Raw genomic sequence first — 13,834 nt, 5'->3', positions numbered from 1 at the left:
AACTTCTTCTAGTTCTCCACCCTCATGCAGGTTCAGGGCTCCACTGACGCCATGCTTCTCTATCTTGTGCTTTCCTTTTAAGTCCTGCATGATTTCCTCTTCCCATCCCATCCAATCCATCATTCCAATTCTCCTTCTCCCAACAGTTCTCTTCCCACACATCTTTCCCTCGATGATTTTCCTCAACATGCTTTCTCTTCTCAATACATGTCCTATAAAGTTCTTTTGTCTTCTTCTTAGTTCTTTTACTAACGTTCTCTCTTCACCTACTTTCCTCAACACTTCCTTATTACTCACACTGTCCACCCATTTCACCCTTTCCATTCTTCTCCACACCCACATCTCGAATGCTTCTAGCCGTCTAATCTCCTCTCTTCCCAGTGTCTGTGTCTTTGAGCCATATAGTATAACAGCCCATATGGTTTTCACCATTTGCTTTCTTAATTCCTTCTTAGAATTTCTTCTCAATGGTTCTTTACTCTTACTAAACGCCTCTTCGCTCATTGCAATTCTTGTTTTTATTTCCTCCTGGCTTTTTCCATTTTCTGTCATTATGCTTCCCAAGTACCAGTATCTGCCCACCCACCTGTTCCAATATTATTCCACCTAATATTGCATTGATTCTTCTTCCTGGCCACTTTGAAATTAACATTATCTTGGTTTTATTGCTGTTAATCTTCATATTGTACTCCTTTACTTTGTTGTTCAAGATATCCAATGAGCTCTGTAATTATTTCTCATTATTAGCAATCAGTACCTGGTCTTCTGCAAATTTTATTGTCTTTATCTTCTCCTCTCTTACTTTTACACCTCCTTTCTGCTCTTCTTTGTACTCTTTCATCAATACTTCTGAATATAAATTAAACAGTAAAGAGGAATTGTGGAACATCCATGCCTTACCTCTATCAATGTCTACTTCTTCTGATTCCTCTCCATCAATCGAACCATAGCTGTCTGTCCCATGTAGAGTTCCCAAATTAATTTAAGATCTCTTTTATATAGGCCTATCTTTCCTAGGACTTCCATCAGCTTAACCAAATTCACTGTCAAAAGCCTTCTCGAGATCCACAAAACAGATTGCCAGATCTTTTCCTATTTCCATGCTTCTTTCGGCTAGTGTTCTTCATATTCCTATTGCCTCTTTGGTCCCATAGACTTCTCTGAACCCAAACTGATCTTCTTCTTCTATGAATTAACAGTCCCTCGCTTTTGCTTTAATTCATTCTGAGAGGATTTTTAGCAATATTTTTGAGGAGTGGAAAATTGGAACTATCTTATTGAAAAGAACTGGGATTATGTTGCAAATTAATAAAAACACATTTTTCCTATTACATGCAATTTATTTTTACTAAAACAAATAAAAAAAATAAAAAAACTCATACGTAGATTCCCAGCTTTTTCCCCCTGGAAATTAATTATTAAATGGAAAGCGATATTGAAACATACATTCAATATATTGTATGTATATTTTGTATCTAATTACTTATTTGGAAAAATATATTTAATGTTTAGTAATTAATTTATTTAATCGTCAGCTCTCTCCTCGATTATATGCTTTTGCATTTATATCCACTTATATTCACAATATAGTCAACTTCACAATCTATTCCATTTATATTCATTTCACAATATATTCGCTTCAACATTTTGTAAAAAATAATTACAAAACATAGAAAAAAATCGCTGCTCGTTTACAGTTGGATTTCATTCCCTATCTCGACAGACTGTAAGACCCACACTAATCAGTCATCCTTGAAATATGTTGCATAATTAAAGCTTACCTGATTTCAGCTGGCATGAAATTGTTCAAACAGCTACACTTTCGGTAACTTCTCGACAGAAATATATGCAACACTGCAAGATAAAAATCGAAAATCTGGAGTAATGTCTTAACATACGACTAAAATAATATCATGAATCAAGCTGGCCAAGAATTAAAGCAATGCGCAAAATATTATTAATGCATTGATACAATACACATAAAAATTAATAATTTTAGCCACTGACTTGACAAGAATTATAATACAAATTCTAATCATGAGAATAACTGAATATAACTCACCTCGAGGAGGCGAGATATATTTATAAAGAAGTCTCTAAATTTTGTAATTAATACTTATATAATTATAAGCATACGGATAAAACTTAGGATCAACGTTAATTTTTAAATTAGTTATCAGTTCCCACCTAATTTCGTTAGCAATTTACATCGAAGTTTGGCTTTTAATATTTTCGTTTCTTCTTAACAGGGCGACCTCGACAACGCAGAGAAGAAGGCCATTTTTCTCACGGTTCATGACATTGGCAGCAATCGTAAGTACTGGTAGTTGTTAACTACGTAAGGCATTTTATTGTATTTTAACTGGTTACTTTCTATAAAATTTAATACAGCAGATGTCTTATAACTGTTATTATTATTATTATTATTATTATTATTATTATCTGTGTATTAACCTTAGGTTCGCCCCCTGAACAGCCAGTGGGCTAGGAGGGTGTACAAATATATATATTTTAAATACATAATGTCAAATCCGTCAAACATAATGCCTAGAAAATATGTACTTTAGCCAAAGCTTAAATAAAACCGGCACTGACCTGATGATTCGTTTAGTTGCATGAATTATATAATAAAATGGGGTATGGGAAGGTCTCAGATTAAAAATTAAAAACTAAAATCATAAGTTAAAATTCTTGGGTTAAAAATTAAAATTAAGCCCAGAGGATTCCGCCTCTGAACTTAATTTTAATTAAGGTGCACCGCGTCATCCTCTACTTGTCAGTTTTAAAATGTAAAACTGTAAAGTTACGTTTAAATGAGAATAAGTCAATAGTCGTGAACGATGGACTTTCGTTAAAAACATCTTCAGTTGGCACTAAGGAAATGAAGGATAGAGAATCGGCGTGAACTTTAAGTACCCGAGATGTTGTGCTGAACACGTGGTATTTTAATGGGCGCGAGATTCCAAATTGGCGAAAGGGAAGCCGGAAGTTTGATATTGAGGACGTCAAGGTTGGTGTTAAGCCAACACCATTATATTATGAGAGTTTCGTATTGAAGGAGCTTGTAGCTTGAATTTAATTTAATAATGGTAATTGCAGCATCAACTGAGGGGTTATGGTTGTGAGTATGCACTTGTTGAGAGAGCTCGGTGTTTCTTCGACGTGTTCAGAAACTATTAACGTGGTAGTACGCACGTGTATTTTTCCGTCTTTTCCGTCTTAACTTTCGGCATTTAAAGCTCTTTCCATTTTTAATTATAGTACATAATGCCTAGATATTTTAATTGCCTTGCCGATTCATTCATTCCACCCATTCAATCTCACGACTGGGGGCCTTCTACATGAAAAATGACCCTGAAGACCATTGTCCTTGTTTTGGTTCCTGATACAGTCAGTTTAAGTAACCTACACCAGTTATTAAGTTCAAGCAAAATCTGCTGTGACCTGGTTTCTAGTTGCATACGCGAATTTCCTTCAATAAGCAGCACAAGATCATCGGCATATGTCACCATCTCTGTATGCTCGAAGTTCGTACACAACCAGTCCTCCAAAACTAGGTTCCACATTAGTGGTCCAAAACCGATCCTTGTGGGCATCCCCTGGTCACCTCTCGTACAATAGAACCAACCGACGACTTAATCGTCACTGTACGGTGCGTGAAGTAGTCCTTTACCACCCTAAAGATCTTGCAGGCTGTTCAAGTAAGATCTTTAGGGTGGTAAGATCTTTACCACCCTAAAGATCTTATTTGAAAAGCCGGCAAGTCTCAACATCATAAGAAAGCTGCTCAATTGAATGGAGTCAAAAGCTCCCTCAAAGTCAATAAAGATTCCAAGGACATACTTACTCTTCGAGCCTAATATATAATTTAGCAATTCCCGAAGCGCATCTTCTATTACACGACCTCGATTGTCTGCCAGACCAGCCTAAGTTTTTTTTCAGTATATTCAATAATCCGTCTCGCCAGCATTCTTTCAAATACCTTTCCTAATCCAGAGAGGAGGACAATAGGTCGGTAACATCGTGGATCATTTTTTGGCCTAGATGGTCCCTTCCATATCAGCTATAATAAGGCATCCTTCCATGGTGATGGAAAGACCCCGTCACGCAGGTAGCTATTAAAGACTTCAAGAAGAATCGCTGGTATCAGTCGATGAGCTCGTTTAGTGACCTCTCATTCAATGAGGTCCATCCCTGGGCATTTATTGTTCCTTATGTGCTGTACTGCATCACAGAGTTCAATCAGGCTAAAGGGATACTCATCATGTACCCCAGAATAAGCACGATTAAGCATTTTCATCAACATCTGTTCCTTATCATCTTGCTGAGAGATAGTATCTCCAATCAGATGAATCAAAATCGCAGACATACGTTAGATCAGTTATAGATTACATTATTTCAAAACATCAGGGACATACGTATTGAAAGATGTCAGAGTTTACAGAGGAGCTGAATATGGATCCGACCATTTTCTTGTTAAAACAACACTGAGGTGGAACTGGATTAAGAAAATAAGAGTGGACAACCAACTATGCAGGGAAGGAGAAATGCTACAAGTGGATCAATTTAACGTAGAACTACTTCAGGACGACAGCATTAGAGAAACAACTTCATCCGGAGATTGGATGCTGCAATTAACATAGAGATAGAAGGTAATACTGAAGAAATTTACGAATATTTAAAAAATATTGTAAAAAAATAGCTCGTGAAATCCAAGGTAAAAAGAATTTACCTAGAATTAAGTGTAGGAGGTCTGCAGAATTGCGTAGCAAATACAGGTCAATGTTAAAAAAAGTCGCCAGTTAGAGTTAAATTTGAAAGTGTCTGCAGTCCTGCCCAGACACGATAGGAGGAAGTATATGATGAGAGCCTTGCCAATCAATTCAGCCCTGGGGAGATTGTGCAGGTCTCATGGGGTAGACTTTTTCCCAGCGTGGTCTGTGCTTGTTAACAGGAGAGATCGCTTCTACAGGGATGGGATACACTTAAATATAAAGAGCGCAAGAATATTTGCTGATGCTATCGAGGCAATGTTAGGTTGGTTACAAAACTGCTAACTTGGGAGGGGATTCACACACTAACAGATTAACAGTAGCCACAGGCAGAGGTGGGAATGATTCTTGCACTGCTTCTATTGGAATGAGCAGGAGCCTGGAGAGCAAGTTGCTGGGGATTTCAGGAACTGCTTGGAGTCATGAAACAAGTAAATATATAAGCTTGCTTATATATAATATATAAACAAGTAAATATACAGTAAATAAATTTCATCAATTTGAAGTGTTGGTTAAGACATCCAAGGGGGATATCGTTCGGATATCAGAGACGTGGTGACACACAGATATAAGGAATGCAGAATTTTAATTTGGGGAGAACAATGTGCACAGAAAAGATAGATAGGATAGGAAGGGAGGAGGAGTTATGTTGTTGGTTAAGAAACACAACATCTAAGGAAGTGCTTCCAGTTGACATAATTGGGATGTGAAATGTTGAGTCAGTTTGGTGTAACATAAGCACTGGGAAAGCAAAAATGAGGGTAGGAGTTTGTTATAGGCCTAATGACTCTGATGAGTACAATGAACAATTATACAGAGAAATAGGCCAATAAATCAAAGTGTCTTATAATGGGGAATTTTAACTTCCATATAGACTGGAACTTGTGGATTGTTCATTCGCACACTAGCAAGGCCTTTGTGGATTTATTGGATGATTGTTTTATACAGCAGCATCTTAGACAGGCAACAAGAGAGAGTAACACTCTTGATTATCAACAGTGATTAATCATGCATTAAGAATTTACAGATAAAGGAACCACTAGGTGGCAGTGATCACAGTGTACTGGTGTGGCATTTACTTAAAGATGAAACTACCATCAGGGTAAAGGGAAGGGTTTTTGTTTTCGTAAAGATGACTACAGTGATCTCAGAGATATTTTACGTTCTATACAGTGGGACCAACTGATGATGTTACTAATCGCAAATTCATTCTAAATGGGAAGCATTCAAGGAATTAGTTTTGGAAGCTCCTTGGCATTTTGTTCCAACTAAAAAATACTGTCCTAGATTTAGGCCCAAATGGATGTCAGATGGACTAATGATACCCTTGGAAGAGAAGAAAAATGCATGGGATGCACATAAATTGTCAGGCGACACAGAAGCCTATGATAGATACAAGCTAGTCTGTAATCAAGTCACAAAGGAAGTTAGGCAAGCGAAAGCAGATTATGAGAATTCTTTGGCAAAGGATACAAAGAAAAACAGCAAATACTTCTTTACTTATATAAACTGTAAAAGGAAGGGGCTGAATCAGATTGGTCCAATTGATATCAATGGTTTGACTGCAGATGATCATTCTCAGACAGCTGCCAAACTAAATGAGTATTTTGCATCTAAATTCACACATGAGGAGTTATTAAAGGAGGAAAGGGCCAGAAGTTTATCAGACTCTAACAGGGAACTAAGTAATTTTGTAATAACTGAGAGCAAAGTGGAGGAGAAATTGTTGAAAGTTAAACATAAGAAAGGCACCTGAGGTAGATGGGATCTATCCAGTTATATTAAAGGAGGTGGCAAAGTAGTAAGCAAACCCTTAGACATAATTATGAAAGCATTCTTGGACTCGGGGGAAATCCCTGCGGACTGGAGATATGCAAATGTATCTCCAATTCACAAAGGGGAATCAAAGGGTGACAAGAATAATTACAGACCTGTTAGTTTGACTTCTGTTCCAGGGAAAATACTGGAGTCACTGGTTAAAGTAGCATTGCAGGATCATCTAGTCAAGACAGCTGTAATAATTCAGACACAGCATGGGTTTGTTAAGGGGAGGTCTTGTCTGACCAATTTTATTGGATAATATGACGTGGTCACAAAGGAACTGGATGCAAAAAATAATTTTAATATCATATACTGAATTTCAGGAAAGCTTTTGGAACTGGAACTGTACAAATTCGAGCAGTATGGCATTAAGGGCAAGTTTCTACAATGGATAAAATGATGGTTGAGTGGGAGAAGACAAAGAGTGGTAATTAATGTATACTGCTCTACATGGACTAATGTTATTAGTGGTGTCCCTCAGGGTTTGGTGTTGGGTCCATTGTTGTGTATATTTATCAATGATATTGATGAAGGTATATCAAGCTTAATGTTAAAATCTGCAGATGATACAAAGGTTAGCAGGATTTTTAATAACATTAATAACCGTATTCTGCTGCAATAGGATCCGGAAAAGTTGAGCAGATGGGCTGAGAAGTGGCAACTGAAGTTTATCATTGACAAATGCAAAGTACTGCATATGGATAGCAATAACTCCAGAGAAATGTACTAATTGGGTGATGTTACATTCAGGGTAACGGAGAATGAAAGAGACCTGGGGGTAATTGTGCAGGCAGATATGAAGTTTTCTGAGCAGTGCAGATACCTGTCAGAGTAGGTCATGGGGTCTTGTCAAGTATAAAGGATTTTTCCGAGCAGGGATTAAGGATGTCCCCTTGCATAAGGCGATAGTCAGGCCACCTTGAGTTGCGTACAGGTCTGTAAGCCTCATTTTAAGAAGGATGTAGAGTTGCTCGAACGAGTACAGAGCATTGCAGCAAGACTGCTGAGGGAAACAAAGGGGTGCTCTTACGAAGAAAGGCTTAAGTTCTGCAAATTGCAGCATCTGGAGACTAGGCACCTGCGAGGCGATCTGACTGAGGTGTATAAGGCCTTGAATGGATTGAGCAGGCTCAATGCTGATGGGATTCTTCCTGTTGCTCAGATTACAAACCTGAGAGGGCATAGATTCAAACGAGAAAAGGTAGAATAGATGTGCGGAAATTTGCATTTAGCCAGCGGGTAGTTGATTGCTGGACAAAATTCCATCTATTGTTGTGGAAGTTGATAGTTTAAATAAATTCAAGGCAGAACTAGACAACAAACATTTGGAACGAATGGATCAGTGGGAAGGGTTTTTTTTTTTTTTTTTTTGCTGCTGTATAAGCTTGCTTTCTTTCATCATATGCCTCTACTAATGCTAATGCTCCAATTCGCAAACTGGTATTTTGAGAGAACTATGAATAAAACAGAAAAACAGCATGGATTTGCTTCAGGTCTGTTGTCGGGAACTGTATAGGGAACAACAAGAATACAGTTGAAAATATGCTGGCAAACTTAAAGACGTTGGGCTGAACAAGAGCGTTAAACAATATTCCCTATAATTTTTAATGGTTTGTACCCGCAAAAATTTCAAGTTGTGCAGTTTTGTTCTCAGTGACAAAAACTTGTTCTCACTAAACTGCGTGTATGTAAAATTGTAAACCTGAAATTATTTTTCTTTTTTTGTTAATATAATCATTCTCATAACTACTATCGTATTTGCATGTTTTATCAGAAAATATGAGCTACTTTATTTTTTGATAAAGATGAACAGGAAATTAACATGAATATTGTTTTATTTTTATGTTGTGCAGTTTATAATCCAAATAAATATAACTAAACCCCTTGCTTTATGGCCGTGATGGGCAATAAAGATTCTCTCTCTCTCTCTCACACTCTGTATAGTGCATAAATAATTTTATTAATTTATTTTTTCATGGAGAACCATGTTTGTTTTATTATTATGATTTTTTTTTAATTTAATTTTTTATGCACAGTTCAATTTCCTTGTTCTATTTCCTATTGATTTCAAAACAAATGTGCACGCGCGCAGCTTACAGGGAACATTTGTGCCAAAGCACATTTTCAACACTCCCACATCGACTACTTCCCAAGAAATCTAAGAAGTGTTAGTGAAAAATATGATGAGAAGTTTCTCCAGGACATTAAAGACATGAAAATGAGGTACCAGGGGAGCTGTAATGTCAACATGATGGCTGACTATTGCTGGATGTTGAAGAGGGACTGTAAAGTAGCAGGATCTGCAAGAAAATCAGAGGAACGAAAATCTGACCAATTGTAAATCAGTTTTCAAAATGAGATGTGAGTGTTTAGTGGATATTTTACCACACTGCTCTTTTAATAGCGTTGTTGTACATGTAATAGGGTTTTAGGAGCATCAACGACTAAGGACATATTGCTCCGTGTATACTGTCTGTAAATTGCGTGCGTTCTGTGATCGATTTTCTGTTTGCTGGACGAAAAACCCGAGTTTCCGGGACAAAAACCATGCTACCCTCGTCTGAGACCGACAAACTCAGCCAAGTTGTGAAAAAGGCCCATAAAAATTCCTCACATCATCGACGGAATTGAACTCAAGTCTTTTCCACCCAGTGTAGGGAGAACGGGCGATACTACCAAATGTGCTACCCACGAGGACTTTTAATTAATAGTATTTTCAACATATATTGAAATATATAAGTCTGGTAAAAGTAGTATTTTTAAATAATTTCAGTGCACAAATTCTGCCAAAATTAATAAAAATTTGTGAAAAATCAAAATTTCTTTCGTGATTTTTGAAGAAACCTGGCGTGATGGAAACAAATAGATGTCATTTTTGAAATCAGCATTAGAAAATTAATTACAAACACCCTTTTCTAAGAAAACATCAAAATTTTGGGGATGAAAACCTTAGTCAGGTTATGTGAGTTAAATGTTAAAGCAATTAAGGCTTATGAGCAGTGGTGAGCTGTGAATATTTTAACGATGGGCTCGCAGTTTTTCCGACTTTCTACCGAGTAAATCTGATCGGTCACGGAAGTGACGTCATCCGCAGCTTCCGCTTGAGGCGCTTCCCACGCTCGCACTATTTGTAGTGTGTTAGAGCACGTGACGCATTTTTCGGGACCGAGGCGGATTTAGGAGGGGGTGGACGGATGCGGTTTATTACCTCCTTAAGGTAAAGGGGTATGTGTGTAAAACGTTCCCAGGCCTATCTAAAAAAAAAAAAAAAACTTAAAAACCTGGTCGTCATGCCTCGCCTTAAGATGATAACTGGATACGACAGTGTCTGGAGTTGTAACCTTTTAGAATTTTTGAATAGTATGACATCACAATCATGCTTCCTGAAGTTACTACTGCAGTAAGTATGATTGCAAAAACACAAATATTTGTCAACAATTTCTTTTTTCGTCTCGAATTTTCGTTAAATTCCATTGTTAGGATTCCCTAACAGCTGCGTATGTCGCTTCAACTACAAGATCAGTACAGCAATCGGTGCTATTTTACAGAGATATTTAGATACTTTGCACTCGCAAGTATACATCTCTTACTTTAGTTATCATAAATCCATTGTATCTTGTCTTCCAGAAATTATGAAAATCTGTGAATGATCAATAAAATATTTACAATAAAAATGCTCTTTTATTTCGTAATCGATATATACAAAGCAAAATACCTAAAAGAAACGCGAAGGATGTTTTGCATAAACCGTCTATCGCGCGTGCTCGGCACAAACGCAATTTTTTATTCGTCTTTTTTTTTAACAACTAGGGAAATATAATAGATACATTTTTTCATGATAAAATTTTAATATTGCGAATAAAAAATAATTGAAATATTTCCCATATTACAAATAACATGTAAACTATCACAAAACATTCCCCAATATAAAAACAAATATTACATAAAAAACAAACTTTCTAGAAAAAGTACACAAAAAAATCACAGATTACACGAAAAAAAATTTCACAAATGTATTCTAAAAATTGCCACATAGAATTTACTTCTTTATTAATATTTATTGTCGATCTTCTGCTTTGCTCAATAGCTGAGCGATGATTACAGAGGAATGATTTGATGTAACGATTCGGATCAAATGGCAGCAATGGTTTTCCATTTAGATGTATGGTCATCATAATCTGCAACGTGTTTAATTGTCACAATATTATTCATTACGCTGAAAGCTCACTCAGCTTCAGCACTGCTAATCGCAGTGGTTTCAAAGATATTTTCTGGCTTTCTTAATTGAAAAGGTAATTTCACTCGATTTTAAAGATACACTGTCTTCGACAAAATCTCTAAAATCATTAATTTTTATTTCATATTTTATCAGAAAACTTAAATTTCTTATTCAGTTTTCACCGTCTTGCCACTGAGACGAAAGTTCTTTCACATTCCACGATTTCGAGTAGCGTGTGTTTAAAATTTCTTTCAATGGTATCATTATTTTCTTTATTTAATTTAAAATCACTCTGTTGAATTAATTACTTATCCTTTGAGGAAAAAAACAATGTATTTAATAACTTGTCACGAGGTAATTTTTTTACTTTCGATTTTGATTCCTTCAAATTCTTTCCACTTCAACATGCTCTCAATTTTAGCTTCTTATTTTCTTTCAGAATTTTTCAAATTAGCAATAGCATTCATAGGTCGAATAATTAATTTATCTAATTTTACCATAGTGATTCTGTAAAGCTTCTGAAAGGTAAGAGAGCTCCTGCAGGATGTAGGATGCTAAATGGTTGAGAAATTCCAGATTTAAAAATCGATTTAATAATCCGGAATATTTAACTTCTGATTCAAAATGTTTGCACAAAGCGGAATAATTTCTCCAACCCACAATTGCCGTCCGCAAGGTACAAGCTGTTCACCGTGGCCCAAACACACGATCGATCTTTATAGTTTCCGCATCAAGTTATTTAGCAATCATCCTTAATTCGCGCTAGTTTTTTGGAGATTGGTGATAGTTTTTTTTTTTTAATTATTGCCTGTATACCATTATATTTTAGAACATTTTCTACACAGTGAAAGGCTCGACAAAGTTTCAAAATCTGCCAACATTTCATCTCTTACCAGTTTATATAATATCTTAGTTACCTCAATCCCCCCCCCCCCTACATTGCTACTGTCACTAGTTCTTTGAATACAGTGCAAAATGTCGGAATCACACGAATATTCTGCTACTGTGACCATATAAACATAGACAGGAGAAATTTACTGGAAAGCATGGATAGAGGGGAACCACAACACAGGTTGACCAGAGGCTATAATCCGTGTCGAGAAACTTCTTAATCCTCTGACTGACTATGGAAAGCATATTGACTAGCGCGACTTCTCAGTATGTGACTGCATAGGTTTTACGAACACCACTAACGTTGTGAAACGGTAATCCTTTTCACCCTTAATTCGCACTTTCTAATTACCTAAATTGATTAAAGGTCAAAGGTGAGAACAATGCATACACAATTGTCTGCTAATCCGTTCTTTACATTGAAATTTTCTTCGTTCAACAGAAACTATTTTAAATGTAATTACCATTACATTTAAAATAACGGGAATCAAAAAAATTCACTATAAAGAAGTTCATAATTAAATCAAAAATGCCACAAATTTAAAGAGATACCTGTAAAATAATATTTACAAAAAACTAGTTTGAAACAAAAATAAAATAAAATAAGTTAAAATGCATTAAAATATAAATTTAAAAGCGATAAAAAACACTATTGAAGCTTTCGGAGGTATCTGCCTCCTTCCTCCTCAATAATGAAACTTAAGCGACACATTCTTAAATACCAGGTTCACGGCACATGTGGATGACCAGGCACATACTCGGTATTCCTTTCACGTGTACCAGAACCGGAAGTGGTCTGGGGCGTGGAAAACTAAAACGTTTATCTCTGGCAAAAACCACCACCTCAAAAAGGGGGTAAGCCTAACTCCCCTGTCTCTGTTCATGCTATTGTTGCCAGAAAATCCAATCCACAGACTTTCCAGCCACTTGCGATCCCAGAATCTATGCGCCAGGATTGCACTACTTCCTGTGGGTCCAAGATTTTGATGCATTTACGCACCGACAAAAGAATTAGGTGCGCCTCCTGGTGGCTAGGGACACACACCAGGTAGCAGTTGCCCAGATGTCAGTTGCTCCATGGCAGCAAAGAGGCCTGATACACCACACACATGCACACATACACTAAAATGACAGAATTCATAGGATACCTGTTCCTGTGCAATGCGACCCTGAGAGCCCTCTCACGCTAGTGGACGAACCCACCGCTTGGCAGGTATATAGGTACACTGCATCAATGCATTCATGTAGACAGGAATTCGATGTCAGTATGGATAAAGAAATAGAGAAATTGCACTATCCCTGTTCGACAGTATCAAGAGTGTATCGGGAATACGCCATTTCCGGAACAGCATCTCAACGTGAACAGGGCTGTGAGCGGAGAAAGGTGGTGGATGAACGTGGCTGTCGACGTCTGTCTCTCCAGTTTCAGCCAACCGGAGAGCGATAGTGGCACAAATCACCGCCGACTTCAACGAGGGAGATGCCAAAAACATCTCCACAAAGACCATCAGGGGTTCATTAGCCTCAATAAGTTATCGGAGCCGCCGACCCACCAGATTCCCATTGCTAACGCACAATACAGCTACACCTCAACTGGGCGAAAGAATATCGGCACAGGACGATTTGAAATCGGTCTCCTGGTCCGACGAGTCCCGTTTCCAATTGTTTCGAGCGGACGGGTAGGTGCGTATCTGGCAGAAACCGCACGAAGCTATGCACCCGTCATGTGAACAAGGAACTGTTCAGGCAGGTTGTTTGTTTGTTATTTGGTTTTTAGGAGCATTAGCAACTAAGGCCATATTGCTCCGGGAATATGTGGTGGTCATTCCCTGACCTTTCCGCATCCTCCGTATTTGGTGGTGACGGGCTCGAACCCCGGTCTAATCAAGAAGCGTGTGCTACGCACTGCTGCTCCTTCCCACCTAGCTACGGAGACGCCGTTCAGGCAGGTGGACAGTCGGTAATGGTCTGGGGCGTGTTCAACTGGCACATATTGGGACCTCTGGTACGTCTAGACGCATCTCTAAACGGTCCAGGCTACGTGTCCATCCTTGCAGACTATCTGCATCCCTTCATAGTCATCGTGCACCCACAGGGCAATGGACACTTCAGCAGGACAAGGCGCCTCCCC

At 37.7% G+C, this 13,834-nt stretch overlaps 1 protein-coding gene across 1 annotated transcript in view; it reads left to right on the top strand.

The window, feature by feature from the left end:
* The window catches only part of LOC150078319 (uncharacterized protein ZK1073.1-like), a 483,468-nt gene that overhangs the window by 194,899 nt on the left and 274,735 nt on the right, over positions 1–13,834 (top strand). Inside the window, exon 3 of the mRNA XM_090384761.1 lies at positions 2,250–2,313. Coding sequence (XP_090240887.1) covers positions 2,250–2,313 — 64 coding nt within the window. The remainder of the gene's footprint in view (positions 1–2,249; positions 2,314–13,834) is intronic.

The sequence above is a fragment of the Mastigoproctus giganteus genome, chromosome 11 (genome assembly GCF_048544385.1).
Source record: "Mastigoproctus giganteus isolate SK-2022 chromosome 11, ASM4854438v1, whole genome shotgun sequence".
Lineage (NCBI taxonomy): Eukaryota > Metazoa > Arthropoda > Arachnida > Uropygi > Thelyphonidae > Mastigoproctus > Mastigoproctus giganteus.
This window is presented reverse-complemented; position numbering and strand designations above follow the sequence as displayed.